General features: G+C 29.0%; 1 protein-coding gene across 1 annotated transcript; it reads left to right on the forward strand.

The window, feature by feature from the left end:
* Positions 1–4,784: 4,784 nt before the first annotated feature.
* Positions 4,785–6,378, forward strand: LOC136086805 (zinc finger MYM-type protein 1-like). The gene is made up of 2 exons (XM_065809295.1): positions 4,785–4,941; positions 5,060–6,378. The coding sequence occupies exons 1-2, from the start codon at positions 4,785–4,787 to the stop codon at positions 6,376–6,378; spliced, it is 1,476 nt and encodes a 491-aa protein (XP_065665367.1).
* Positions 6,379–16,546: the final 10,168 nt, after the last annotated feature.

Raw genomic sequence — 16,546 nt, forward strand, 5'->3', positions numbered from 1 at the left:
AAAAAAAATTGTTTTCTTATTAATTAATTTGAATTAAAAAAAAAATTGTTTGCTTGTAAAATGTCAACAATTTCCAAAATTTTCTGATCAAAATGTAGGAAGTCGTTTGGCCCTTTTAGCTGCTACTTGATTAGTGATTAACTGCTTCTACTTTTATTACAGTTTTTGCGTCTTTAATTAACAACTTTATGTCATTATGATTCTCTGGCAATTCTCTGGCAATCGATACAGATTTCGGTCCTTTTTGTTCTACGGCTAAGTTGTTAATTGTTATAACAAAAAGGTTCTATTATTTGTTTGATAATCTATTTTTATTACAGTTTTTGCGTCTTTAATTAACAACTTTAATTATCTCATTATGATTCTCTGGCAATTAACTGACAATCACTACAGATTTCGGTTCTTTTGTTCTACGGCTAAATTATTAATTGTTTTAGCAGAACAGTTTTATGACTAGATGGCGGCAGTGATGTTTTTGAAATAAAGCTTTCAATAAAGTCTGGCATGCTAAAGTTCTCTCTCAATCACTACGATGCATTAGTAAAGATGTATACACACACACACACACACACACACACACACACACACACACACACACACACACACACACACACACACTCACACGCACACACACACACACAAGTTAAAGTTAATTTTCCTTCCTGTTAAAATAGTATACATAATAATTAAAATATATTTATTTAGCTCACATGTTCTTTTTTTAGAAAAACATAAAAAGTATTTGAATCAATCATTTAAAAATAAAGGTGAACCAAAAAAACAAAGATGACCAGCGGAAACATGTGTATGAGTTTTATTTGGAAAATATAAATCTCGGCAAAACATACACAGTAAAGCATTTTCTTGCTGAAAATATTCCAAGAACTACCATTTATGACATAATAAAACGCGCTGAAAACAAATTTGGGCATGAAAAAAAGCCTGGAAGTGGTCGTATAGCCAAAAAAATGCCAAAAAGTAAGGTTTCTAAGCTTAATACCATATTTGACCATCAAGATGGTATTTCATAGAGGCAAATAGCTCGTAAATACAGTATCTCGCAACCGTATGTGAATAAAATACTCAGAAATCAGTCTGGAATCAAATGTTATAAAAAGCAACAGATTCTGAAGCGAGATGAGCCAATGATGCTAAGAATTCGAAAATGCTGCAGTCGGCTTTACCAAAATTACCGAGACTTTAAATCGATTATTGACGATGAATCGTATTTTACTCTAAACCACAGTTCGATAAATAGAAATGCTAGTTACTACTCCAGTGATACTTTATTCCACCGAATGTAAAATACAGTCAAAAGAGAAGTTTCCAGAAAAAATAATAGTTTGGATTGCTATTTCGGCCAAAGGTACCTCAAAACCATATTTTTGAGAATCTAGCAACGCTTTCAATCAGTTTATTTACTTAGAGCATTGTGTTCAAAAGAGACTTATTCTGTTTATAGAAGAGCATCATTTAAATGATAATTTTGTTTTCTGGCCAGATCTTGCATCTCCTCATTATGCCAAAAGCGTATTGGAATATTTAAAGGCTAAAAATATTGAAATTGTATCAAAAAAAGATAATCCACCAAATTTGCCCAAATGCATGCGTATTGAAAATTTTTGGTCAATATTGAAAGGTCTTGTGTATAAAAATAATTGGCAAGCAAGAAACTTTCACAACTTAAAGAAAGAATTAAGTATTGTCTGACCAAAGTTGATCCTAATGTTATCCAAGAAACAGTTAGTCGCACCAAAAGTTTGATTGACCGTGTCAGACGAAATGGAGTGATTGAATCAAATTAAATATTATATTGAATAAATTAAATAATTTTCTATAAAATACTTTTTTTACTTTTATAAAACATTAAAAAACGAGAAAGTTATGATCCCTTAAACTTTGTCCGGATTTTTAGTTATCACCCGTTATATATATATATATATATATATATATATATATATATATATATATATATATATATATATATATATATATATATATATATATATATATATATATATACATATATATATATATTAGCATTATCAGGGACATCTTAGTGTACCCGTTAATTTTTTGTCCCTGAAAGCAACTATAGAGAACGAATGGTACATAATCAACAATCAAATAGGCTGACTCGCAACGGAGTGCTGCTACATCGACTGAGGGTTTGGTTTGGGTTAGCATCAAGTTCAGGCTTAGGGTTGAGGGTTACGGCAAAGGTTTAAATATTGTTATATTAAATAGATGAAAATAAAAATGAAATATAATATATAATAAATAAAAATAACAAAAATCAATATTAAAAATGTATTTTTATGATTAAATAATAAATTTAAATATGTAAAAATAAAAATAGAAATAAAATAAAAGTTAAAAAAATATATAAATATGATAAAAATAGTATAAATAAATATATAAATATGATAAAAGTAGTATAAAAAAAGTAAAAAAAAACAACAACGGAAACAAAAAAACATGTCCCCGTAAGCGCCGACTAGGAGTGTTAATATATATATATATATATATATATATATATATATATATATATATATATATATATATATATATATATATATATATATATATATATATATATATTTTTGCTCTCATGCATTTTTTACGGGCTATTTATAAACTTGGTTCAATTAAAGACTCTGCAAGGGAAAGCTTTCGAACTTTTTTGTTTTGTCTATTAGTTAAATTTAGTTTATCTCGCTTATACATTTTTATATCGGTTGCTTATATTATAGCTTATCAAAAGTTCAGGAAAAATTGTGATTTATAAAAAAATATTTAAAAAAAAATGTTTTCGAAAAAAATAAAAACGAGGAAAGAAAGTCTGTAAGTTTAAAAAGAAAGGAGCACAAAAGAATAAAAAATTGAGATTTCAAACAAATAAATGGTACAATAGAAGGAAAAAAAAAGAAAGAAAGGAAAATTGTATTGTAAGTTATCAAAAAAACTAATCTAAGGGCTCGTCTATAAATTATGCACCACTAAATTTATTTAAATTAAGAAGTAGGTGGCATTAAGCTCTTTTATAGGGCGATTTTCATTAAACTTAAAGAGCAATTTAAACTTTTGATTTAACTTAAGTCTTTGTTTAGGAAAACTTTTGATCTCTTTTGTTTTGTTTTTTAGTAAAGTTTAAGCGTTGCGTAATTTATGGACGATCCCTTATCTTTGATAACTTATCAAACTTTTGATAACTTTAAATTATATAAGTTGTATAAAAATATATATAACGCGTTAACATAAAAATAGAATTGAGTTCAATTATTTTTTATTCAATTTAGTTACATTATTTATGATACTTTAGTTCAAAAACTGTAATAAAAGTAAATTATCAAACAAATGATAGAATCTTTCTGATATAACAATTAACAACTCAGCAGGAGAACAAAAGAACCGAAACCTGTATTGATTGTCAGAAAATCAATCGACAAATCTTATCGTTAAAAGATCAAATTTTAAGCAATTTTTTATTGAAACAATACTACTTTGTTTTACACACACACAAAAAAAAAAAATTATTTTTCGTTATTTTTAAGTTTTATTAACTCAAACTTTTGAACGATAAAAATTCAATTGTTTTGAATTTAAATTACAGAAAAAATATTTAAAGGCAACTTGCCATCTTGCACCAGTTCTGGCAATTGTTGAGGTTGACAATATGTTAAGGTTGTGAAAAAATAAAAATATATATTTTTTTAATTTGAATAAGTAAATGTTAAGGTGGCAGAGCACAAAAAGACACTTTTCATGAAAGATTTCAAAAAAAAATGTTAAAATATGCAGAAATGCTTCACCAAGAAAAATGAAATGTTTTTGCAAAATAAAAAAAATTTAAAAAATTTACGAAAACTCCGTACTTGCGCAAAAACAGTCTAAATAAAGACCTAATTCTTATGTTTTTAAAACACGTTATTTTAAGTTAGACTTAAGAACCATGAATCGAACTTTGCAGATCTGTTGACATTATTTTACTCCATTTAACAGATAGATTTTTAATTAGTCCTTTTATATGTAAAGATATGACCTTTTTTTAAAAACAATTTAAATTTGTACGATTTACAAGCAGTTTAAAGAAGTTCCCGAAAGTTCAGGAAATCCAAAAGCCAAAGAAGAAGCTGAATTGAAACTAAACAAGAGAAAGACAGTTCCAATCTTCAATATACGATCAAAAAAACAAAGAATTGGAATGTTAAAATTGACAATTCCAAACTGGGTTCAAGCTTCTTCAGAAAATGACTCTAATTCTGAAAAAGGCCAAAAATTTCACAAGTCAATATTCGAAATGATCGTTCTTGACCTCCAGCCGTGGTCTATTGTCAATGATGGTCGGTTTTTGAGGCACCATGCTCCAGTGGCGGATCAGTGAGGGGGGCTAGTGGGCTATAGCCCCGGCCAGAATTTTAGGGGCCCCGATTCAAAGTAAATAATTTTTTATTAACTCTGAAAATTAAATTTTTTATTAACTTAAAAGAGCCAAAGTTAAATTTACTAAATTGTCTGAAAACAAAAGCACAAAAAAAAATAACTGTCAACAAAAATGCTGCATTATATATTTTTTCCGGTCTTTGACAACGAAGGAGCGCAACTACTTCGACAAAAAAAAAATTACTAGATTGGTAGCAGCGCATTATAGCAATAATGGAATGTAACATTTGCTAAAAAAATATGAAAGTGGAGCTTCTAAAAGAAGATTGAAGAAAGAGAGAGAGGAAATGGTAGCTAAACTTCCGAAAATGACAAATTTTTTTTCATCAAACCGAACTAATATGCAATTTCCACAAACTGTAGATAATAATAAAAACAATGAAAGAAAAGATGAAAACAATAACACGGAAAATGAGGTAGCCTGCCAAGGTCCTTCAAATGAAATTCAAGAAGTTGAAAGTGTTGAATCTACAATGCATAATAATGAGCTTGACTCAGGTACTCCAATTTTTACTATCTTTAATGACACCTCTGACATCTGCTAAACAAACAATTTACTTTTTAAGCAGGTTATATTTTTATTCTATAAATTGTCACTTCTTATTTTTTTTATTAGGCTTATTTATCATGGTTTTTTTCCTAGATACCATTCTACGCGAAGACCCTGCTTTATGCCCTTTACAATTAAAGGAAAATGAACGTATGAAGTATTTAAACAAGGGGTATGCTTTTTTTCAAAATAAAGACTCTAATTTTAAATCTTCGAAGCGAATGTTCAAAAGCCAGAACAGATATTATTTGGTTAAATATTTTCAAAAAGTGATGAATAATGGTGAAAAGTGTGACCAAAAATGGTTAATGTTTTCTGAATCCACTGGATGTATATTTTGTTATGTTTACAAGTTGTTTTCAACTGATTACGACAACGTATTTGTTAAAAGTGACTTTTACAATTGGAAAAAAACTAAACAAACTATTTTCGGCCACAAAAACAGCAAGGAACATATTCAATGTATGATTAAGTGGATAGAATTCATAAAACAAAATACTCATGTCGATGAATATATGGTATGCCAGATTAAAAGGGAATTTAATTATTGGTCTGCAATCTTAAGTAGAATAGTAGCGGTTATTCGTTTTTTAGCCGGACGAGATTTAGCATTTCGAGGCCATAATGATGTTATAGGATCGTCAAATAACGGAAATTACTTAGGCATGTTAGAATTGTTGACTCAATTTGATCCAGTTTTAAAGCAACACATTGACACTTTTGCAAATAAAGGCAAAGGTAATGTAAATAATGAAGAGCTAATTGATATTATGTCTCAAAAGGTTTTAACGCACATTATTACCGAAATAAAAGAAGTAAAATACTGGGGAATTATTGTAGATTCGACTCCTGATATTTCTCACGTGGATCAACTTTCTGTGATATTTCGTTGTTATCTAAATGGCCACATGTATGAACGTGTATTTTTTTGTTTTCTACAAATTAAAAGCCACGACGGTAAATCTTTTATTACTGACATTTTATTACTGGAAAGATATGATATTGATATAACCAATTGTCGGGGACAGGCATACAATAATGCAAGCAATATGTCTGGTAAATATTCTGGATTACAAGCACGTTTAAAAGAGCGGAGTGAATTAGCTTTTTATATCCCCTGCACTGGACATTCTTTAAATTTAGTAGGGCAGTGCAGTGTCAGTGAGTGCATCAATTCTATCAACTATTTTGGCGTTCTCCAGAGTTTGTATTCATTTTTTGTAGCTTCAACACATAGATGGGATTTATTGAAAGGAAATCATGCTACACTCAAGCGCCTATCAGATACACGATGGTCATGTAGGTCAGATGCTTCAAAAAGTTTAGTAGAAAATTTTGATGGGATTCATGCAGCGCTATGTCAGATAGCTGAGGATACAGAATAAAAATATGATACTCGTCATGAAGCTTTGTGTTTATTAAACAAGATCACTAAGCTAGAGTTTGCATTCATGGCTGTACTTTGGCATCACACACTTAAGAGGTTTAATGCAGTTAGCAAATTTCTTCAAAAAGTTGAATTAGATTTGCATACAGCAAGCAGTATGTTACTTTTTTTTTTTTTTTTTTTTTTTATTTTAGGTGCCCCAAGAAGTCCTAACGGTCTTGTCACAGAGCACCGCGGAAGTGCATTTAACCAGGAAGTTCACGCCTCCTTCCTTACCGTGACGCGAAAATATGTCCAGAGCTCGTTTCGAACCTGGATCTCCTGCTTATATAGCAAGCGCTCTAACCACTGCGCCACGGCCGCACTTTCACTAATTGACTTTTTTAAAAACTTACGAAACAACTTTACAAGATTTGAGAATGAATCAAAAAAAACTTAGCTCGTTTATGGAAAAAGACTATTCGGATAAGAACAAAAGAAAGGTAATTAAAAAATTGAGCAACGGAGAAAACCAAGTTGATTCTTTAAGCGTATCCGACAAGTTTCGAGTGAATGCATTTTTCGTCATTATTGACAAACTTGTGACACAATTAACTATAAGAAGTGATGGTTACAACCACGTAAATAAAGTATTTGGATTTCTATCGAAGCTGTTAACTATTAGTACCATGGAATTGCAAGTTAGCGCGAAAGAAATTGTAGAAGTGCACTCAAATGATTTAGAAGATAGTTTCATATTTTTTATTTATTTTTTATTTATTTATTTAGCCGTTTAATAACTTTTACAATTTACAAGGTTTATAAATAAATAAAAAAACTGTCGGGGCAAGTAGAAGACATTATTTTGTCTTATCACCGAGCCCCAATCGTATTTACAATAGCCGAATAATATATTTATACTTTACAAACTATTTATTAAAAATTATAAATGTAAAAATAAATAACAATTAGTTTAAGAAATACTTCAAGAACAATATTCATGTTAAGAGTAATACTCAAGTAAACAAGAAAAACGAAAAAGAAAAGTAAAAAAGAAAAAGAAAAAATAAATTAATTAATTAAAGAGCACGTATTTTCAAGAGCCACGCTATATACGTATATTATACAAAGTATTTGTTGAAGAATATGAAAATAAAACTTATAACAATTTGTAATAAAGTAATATTTAAATAAAGAACAAAAAATTCAAAATAAAAGAGTACTTAATTTAAAAAAACCGTTTTATGTATGTATATTTTTTAACCAATTTAATTAAAAGTAAAATAAATATCAACTCATTAATAGTTAAGAGGAAACACCATAACTGAAATAATGAAAAAACAAACAAACAAATATTGATAAACTCTGATACATATTTTATATAATTGAATTTTAGTTTAAAAGAGGCATTTAAAATCGGATATATTAAAATCCATAAGTAATAACACCTGTTTCGATTCTTTTTTTAAACTGATGTATACTAACTTTTTTCGTATTTGCAATATTAGGAAACTTTTTCCACAAATAGGGTCCACAATATTGAATTGAATATGTAATTTGTTTTGAATTATATTTAGGGACAATGTAGTTATTATTTGAAAATTTTGTCGGACATTTATGCTCTACTTTTTCAAAATAGGACTGAAATATTTTGGGAGATAGTCCCATTTTTGTTTTATACATAAACATTAAAACTTGATGTAAGTTTATTTTATAGACATTTAATGCGCCCAGTTTACGCAGAAGAGGCTCGCATGGTACAACTTTATCAGCTCCAAATAATATTCTGCAGGCATGTTTTTGTTTACTGTACAATTTTTTTAATTTTGTATGATTTGTACTTGCCCATGCAATATTACAATAAATCAAATGACAATGAATGAAAGAAAAATATAAACTTTTTAAAGATTTATTATTTAGAAATGGTTTAGCCCTATATATCATGGCAATATTTTTTGATAATTTTTTCTCAATGTTCATCTAATATTACTATTAATATTAATCATTTTTTCTTAAAACCAAACTGTTTTGAGTACAACATATTGTTTTCTGATAAATAACACCATGTAACAACATTTTTGTTTATGTTAATTTTTTAATGTTTCTTACATAATTTTTGTATGCTGATTTCAGTGGTACCATTGGTTTTTCTCTATCATCAAGATTTCCTGAGAAAAAGCATAAAGTATATTTCGGAGTTTTCGTATATGTGTAATGCAATTAAAACATTATATATATATGCTGATTTTAACTATATTCGTGTGTTTATTTTCAGTTCAACTAATTACAACTGTTACATGAAGTGGTGAATATGTCTAGTAGATCCTGCAAGCTTTGTCCTGACTCATTCTGTTATGTTTGTGGTTACTATATTAGTCCAACACAAGCTAAACATAAGATTGTCAGTGGTACAAAATTCTTTACTGCATATCATGCTTATTTTGGCATGGCTATGGGAGATCAGGACAAATCGTGGGCACCACACTACAGTTGTGGTAGCTGCAGATCAACTCTGGAAGGATGGCTGCGTGGAATCCGAAAGTCAATGCCCTTTGCGATTCCGAGAATATGGAGAGAACCGACGAACCATCATGATGACTGCTTTTTCTGCATTGTTGACATTTCAAAGTATAAAAAACCGAAAGATAGGCTGACTCTAGTTTATCCAAGTACACCATCTTCTATTGGACCAGTTCTACACAGTGATGAATTGCCTGTTCCTACTCCACCTCAATCCGAAGAAGCAGCTGCATATCATTCTGAAGTAGACTCACCGGATGAACTCAATGATGACTGTGATTTCAGGGAACCGAATGATTCACCTCATTTCCCTATCCAACAAGAACTTGATGACTTAGTACGAGATTTAGGTCTCACTAAATCAAATACAGAACTTCTGACATCACGTTTGAAAGAATGGAATTTATTAGATCCAAGCTGCAGAACCTCGAAATACCGAAAAAGACATGAAACATTCGCATACTTTTATGTAGTATCAGAATCACTGTGCTATTGTCATGACGTTCGTGGTCTTTTCAATGACATTGGCATTGTTCACAATCCTGAAGAGTGGAGATTATTCATTGACAGCTCAACAAGAAGTCTAAAGGCAGTTTTGCTCCATAACGGAAACCGATTTCCTTCGATTCCAGTAGCTCATTCCGTTCATCTAAAGGAAGACTATAAGAACGTGAAGTTGTTGCTTGAGAAAATCAACTACGACAGTTACAAGTGGGATGTATGTGGAGACTTTAAGATGCTAGCATTTCTTCTCGGTTTGCAAGGAGGATACACAAAGTACTCGTGTTTTCTTTGTTTATGGGATAGCAGGGCTGCAAACCAGCACTTCACAAGACGTGAGTGGCCAGTGAGAGAACATTTACAGCCTGGTTTGCACAATGTTATTAATCAATCTCTGATACCTGTTGAAAAGATCTTACTACCACCCCTTCACATTAAACTTGGTCTTATCAAACAATTTGTCAAAGCATTAAACCCAGATAGTGCAGCATTCCAGCATATTCGGCAGATGTTTCCAAAGGTGTCAGATGCAAAAATTTCAGCAGGTATATTCGTTGGTCCACAGATTAAAGTTATGTTGGCATGTAAGGAGCTTGAGGACAAAATGTCTGCTGTTGAAAAAGAAGCATGGACTGCATTTAGACATGTTGTTCATAGCTTTTTAGGCAACAATAAGAGTGATAACTACAAAGAGATAGTGGAAAACTTAATTGTACGGTACGCAGATATGAAATGCAGAATGTCAATAAAGCTGCATTACCTGCATTCACACTTGGAATTTTTCAGACCAAATTTGGGTGATGTGAGTGAAGAGCACGGGGAACGTTTCCATCAGGATATTCTTGCAATGGAGAAAAGATACCAGGGCAGATGGGATGCAGCTATGATGGGTGACTACATCTGGTGTTTGATACGCGATGACGAGAATCTTCATAAAAGAAAACCTCGTTCTACTGTTCACTTTTAGTGTTTTTTGAGATTGTGAGAGACTGTTACAATACAATATAATGTAACATTATGTAATATATGTAAGAAACATGATGTAACATGAAGTTTTGTAACATAACATAACACTTTTGAATTAGTAAATGTTTTATATTGACTAAAGTAGAATCTAATGCAAAACGATTTATATTAATTATATGTTTATTTGATTTTTTTTTTTTTTACGACCAAACGATTGATGCAATAAAAAATCCAATGTCATATTCAGACTCAGCATACTCAAATTAATTAAGAAACATCAAAAAACTTTGATAAACAGAAATTTTTTTTTTTTTTGTTACATTGTGTAATTAAATAGCCTGTTGTACATTATTCTTTCAAGCAATTTTGAGAAACACGGTAATATAGATATAGGTCTATAATTAGAAATAATAGAGTCATCGCCAGTCTTAAAAACCGGTGTGATTTGTGCAATTTTTTATTTTTCCGGGACAATACCTGTTTTAAAAGAAAGATTAAAAATGTGAAACAAAAGAGGTTCGATTATATGATAAACAGATTTTGCAACATTAACGTTAATTTTATCAAATTCAGCACTTTTGTTATTTTTAAGATTATATTTAAAATAGAACAATTTGTAACATTAAAGTTGCAGCTTCCGTTTTTATTTTCGCATAAAAAAGATAAATCTGAGACTGAAAACACATTGATTCCTCTTCATGTTTTAAATTGGATTGTTGAAACCGATATTATTGATGCATTTCCAAATGTTTATATAGCATATCGCTTGTTTCTAACTATTCCCATAACAAATTGCGAGGCTGAGAGATCATTCTCTACTCTTAAAAGAGTTAAGAACATGCACCGATCAACAATGGTCCATAGTCGTTTAAGTAATATAGCAAGATTAACTATTGAGTCAAAATTATTAGAAACTTTGGATTTCAGCGATGTGATTGCAGAGTTTGCGGGGAAGAAAAGCAGAAAAAAATCACTCAACTTAAATCAATAAAATAAATATAAAATTTGTATATAAATAAATATGTGATAGCGGTTTCAAAAAAGTCATTGTTTAACTCATTTTTGTCGTTGTTAGTGGAACGGGGCCTCCTATTTTTAAATAGCCCCGGGCCCCGAAAAATCTTAATCCGCCACTGCCATGCTCTTGTCGCTCCTAATTACGAAATTGCTAGCGAAAAATACTATAGAAGTTTACCGGATCCAACTCATGAAATTTGCTCTCAAGGAAAAGTGGGTTCAATCAGAAGCTGAAAGTGTGTCAGTTTGTCATAATGCATGTTCATCATTTTATCATGGCTACCTGGGGATAACGGTTCACTTTATGTCTAAAGATTGGAACTGTGTCAAATTCTGCATATCTTGTTCTCAATTTGATGAAAGACATAACGCAAAAAACATTTTCAACAAGATCGAAACAACAGCAGAGGAGTGGGAAGTTTCTTCAAAAATTGAAGTTTGCTTAAGAGACATTGCAGCAAATGTAAAGGCAGTCTTTAATGAACTAAGCTGTGATTATGTGTCAGCTGGATGCCTTAAACACTCCCTTCAACTTGTCATTAAAAGAGAACTATTTTCACATTCAATCATAGATGGACTGATTGCAAAGAGTCGAAAACTCTGTTCTTATCCATCCCATTATACGGCTTTCTACACTGAACTTTACAGACAGCAAGAAATACAAATGGATAAAAAATTAAGGCTTGGCTTAAAAAGCAATGTTGCCACAAGATGGAACTTTATCTATTATATGTTTGAGCGAACTTTACACCTGAAGCCAGCCTTTGCTGCCACCTTAATCAAATTTCCTTCAGTGGGAATTAAATTTTTTGTCCAAAATTGGAGCTTCTGTGAAAAAGTGGTAAACATTTTAAGTGTTTTTGAGGAGGTAACAAAAATGTTGTAAAGTTTTGACCCTGGCATCAGTTCCTGTATTCCAATTGTGACAACAATAATTAAAGCTTTGGAAACAACCTCTAGCGATATCAGTGTTCAGGAGTATATAAGTGTTCGATCCAAGATATAAATGGTATTTTTTCAGATCTCAAGGTGCTTTGAAAAATGCTTAACAAGTTGTTATGTCTCAAATGGACAATTTTGAACCTTTAAAAGAATTGGTTCCTGCAACTCAAACTCTATCTGGCGCCAATAAAAAAAACGCATCGTTTGTTAATTAAATTATTGCGCAATCTCAAACTCAAATAGGACCAAATGCATGTTCAAACCACATGTTCGTCTTCCAAAATGATAAAGGAAGTGTTAAATAATTTTTTGGATAGTTCGATGGCTTCTCAACGCCTTGGGTTGTGAAAAAGCTAAGAAAAAAAAATGAAAATTCCAAAATCAAGTTGACGTTGACTAAGGTGGCAAAAAAGTACCTCACACCACCTTCAACATCTACAGGTTTTGAAAGACAGTTTTCTACAGCCGGAGATATTCTCTCAAACAAAAGAAACAGAATCCATCCAGAAAATTTGGAAAAACTTCTTTTTATGTCGAGAAAATCTTCCAGTTGTTGGATTCTGTAATTAGTTATTTTTATTTATTTAATGTTTTGTTTAAATTAAAACTAATTTTAAAAAACAATAAATATTATTGATTGTCGGTTTCGGTTTCCTGGTTGGCTTTATTTTCTGTTTCGGTTCTGGTTATGAATGCTAAAAATCAATTTTCGGTTCGGTTCCGGTAAAATATTAATTACGGTTGAACTCTAGTTATACTGTTCAATTTTTCGTGATCTTATATGCTATATTATTTTCCCTTTATATCTGTATTTCATTATATAAATAAAATAAAATTTATTAGCATTTTTATGCGTTTATAACAACTTGTGAAGTTTTTTTAAACGATATGTTAAAAGACTTTTTTTTGTAAAAGTGATTTTCTTTCAGTGTATGGAAAGTTACTTTTGAAAGCATCTCGTTCCGATTCACTTTACTTCTAGTTCTTCAAAAAACAGAACTTATTCCTACTTAGTTCCTTTTTTTTTAATTTTATTTTTACCTTGAAAATTATATTATGTACGCCATATTTAAGACAAAATTGAGCTAATTTATTAAATAACAATTTAATAGTTTAGCTCAATACACCCTGCTTTCATGATGCTATAAAGGATTTACTTTTTTTTTGTCAAAAGGCAAGGAATAAGCTCTGATTTAAAATATTCCTGAGGCTTTTGGTTGAGTAAACGCAATAGATGGTGTCTTTTATTAAAAAAAAAAACTCATTTTGGGAAGATGATAATTTCATCCTTTTATTGTCTTGTAGAAGACCTCCTTGGTTTTCTACAAGACAATAAATCTTAGTTTAAATCCAATTATTCCAACATTCTTACTTAAAAGATTCTATAAAGCAAGGTTTTTGGTTCTATTATCAACAAATTTCTAACATTTCATTGTCAGTCTAATAACTTGAAAGGGGCTTGATAATAATACTGCATTTTTCTCTTTGCTCTATCATTTTCTTAAATTCAACTTATTGATTATAGCCGTGTACATAAAAATATGTTTATATTGTAAATATATGTAAAAATTTATATAGCGACAAAATAAAATGTTAAAAAAATAATTCCTATCCAACTAGCAGAGTAGACTTCCAGGCAGTATCAATCTACAACTGACTAGTTAACTGTTATATATATATATATATATATATATATATATATATATATATATATATATATATATATATATATATATATATATATATATATATACAAATATATATATATATATATATATATATATATATATATATATACATACATATATATATTTATATACATACATATATATATATATATATATGTATATGTATATATATATATATATATATATATATATATATAACTTAGATATATATATATATATATATATATATATATATATATATATATATATATATATATATATATATATATATATATATATAACTTAGATATATATATATATATATATATATTTATATATATATATATATATATATATATATATATATATATATAAATTAGGTATATATATATATATATATAACTTAGATATATATATATATATATATATATATATAACTTAGATATATATATATATATATAACTTAGATATATATATATAACTTAGATATAGACGGCGAAGCAATGGGTATTACTTTTGACATATCAAAAGCTTTTGACTAAGTTTGGCATTCTAATGCAGTGGCATGCTTCTTTCATTTATTTTTTTCATTCGCTCATTTCATAAGCAACATTTCATAAATCAATATTTCTTACTATAAATCAGCACTACATTCAATTTTAAGCATTAGGAAAGTTAAACACTTTGGAGTGGCAAATGAAACTTATGATAGAATAAAAAGCTATCCCTAAAAAGAATCTGATTAACCGAGACAAATAAAGAATTCTAAAACTAAAACATATGTGTGGAGTTAGGCAAGGGTGAATCCTTGATCTACTCTTGTTTTTATTTATGTAAAAGATTTTAAGAATACATTCGTTTAGCAATAGTATACCAAATGTCTTTGCTCTTTGCTCCCAAGAAAACCTTGATCTTGTTACGGAGCTATGATCTTATTACGGAGCATTGCAGAATGGTATTTAATGAGGAAGATTTTGAAAAACTGCTTTCCTCACGATTACGCTTTCGGTTAAAACAGATATCGAAGTCAACACTTTAACCACCGCGTCACAGCTTCTTAAAACTTAACAATTTATAAATAATTATAGTTTAACAATCATATTTTTATTTTTTGTTCTCAAATCAAACTGGGGTAAGCAAAAAATCACGATTTCAATCTAACGATTAGATTGAAGATTCTGGTTAGATTCTAACCATAAGGATTTTGACCATATGATTCTAACATGCTGTTAGAATCATATTTGGATCTGGTAGAGCGGTTCCTTGTGAACCTCTTTTACGTGTAATTGGTGCCCTGAATATTTTCAAACTTAATATCCATCTTGTTCTACTGTTCATGTATAAAACAAAATATGGACTGTCCCCCAAAATATTTGAAACTTATTTTAAAGTAATACACCATAAATATGCTACAAGATTTTCCGCTAACAACTTTGTTATACCAAAATCTTATTCTAAACAAGTTTCTTATTCAATTCAGAATCGCGGACCACTTTTGTGGAAAAGATTTCCAAACATTGTTTCCGGAAAAAAAAAATCTCTTCATCAGTTTAAAACTGATTCAAAACAGTTTTTTTTAAACGCAGATTTTGACTTATATTATTATAAGTCTTTCTTTTAAAAATAGATCAGATATATAATTTAAAAATTGAAAAACAAGTTAATTATTCGTATTTTCGTAATTATTCGAAAGAAAAAAAAAAAAAAAAAAGGTTAAAATTTTTTGACAATAATCATTATCAAAAATCACATTTTCTCGCTTTTTATTTTATTTTTTGTGCGTATTTATATATATAAAGTTATTATATATTCACTTTTACTTTTACCTAATCTAGTTATGATATTTTACTTTATCTTTTATATATTTTAATTAAATATAAAGTTTTTTATATTACCTCTTACTTTTACTCAATCTATTTATGATATTATGTATTAAACGATATTTTACTTTATTTATTATATATCTTTTGTAAACATTCATTTAATTTTTCTTTCATGTTATATATTCTTGAAGCAACTTTGTAAAAATTATAAATTGTAACACGGTGCTTGGCGATAAGGCAAATTATGCCTTCTTCTTGCTCCGGCCATTAACTTAATTGTAAATTTATGGAAACTGTCAAATTTGTTAAACGGCAAAATAAAATAGAAAATAGAAAAAAAAAAATAGATTTTAATCTCACACGATTTTCATTTTTCTAATGAAAATGAATATAAAATTTTAATTTTATACCGTCCAAAATGCTAATTGATCACATTTCGCATAGTATTAAGACGTACATATGTTATCTTAAAAGAAATCAAAGAAGATTGTGCGTTTTAGATTTTTGATCAAAAATAAAATATTTCATGGTAAAATATCAGTTAACACATTTTTATTATTAATTTTAAAATTTAGTTTTATTTTTATTCGTTTTTTTTTTTGTTTGTTTGTTTTTTTTAAGAAAATAAAAAAGGAAAGCAAAGTCAATTGTAGTCATTTATTTTGTAGATATCAGTAAAATATACTGTTAACTCTCAAAAGTTTATATCACATTTATTTCGTCGATATCAGTAAAATATACTGTTAACTCT

The sequence above is a fragment of the Hydra vulgaris genome, chromosome 11, assembly GCF_038396675.1.
Source record: "Hydra vulgaris chromosome 11, alternate assembly HydraT2T_AEP".
Taxonomy (NCBI): Eukaryota; Metazoa; Cnidaria; class Hydrozoa; order Anthoathecata; family Hydridae; genus Hydra; species Hydra vulgaris.

Excerpts from the sequence above, each read along its gene's own strand:
- LOC136086805 (XM_065809295.1), top strand. The coding sequence starts at position 4,785 with ATGCAATTTCCACAAACTGTAGATAATAATAAAAACAATGAAAGAAAA. Across the intron at positions 4,942-5,059 it reads TAATAATGAGCTTGACTCAG|GCTTATTTATCATGGTTTTT; the intron begins GTACTCCAATTT and ends TTTTTTTATTAG.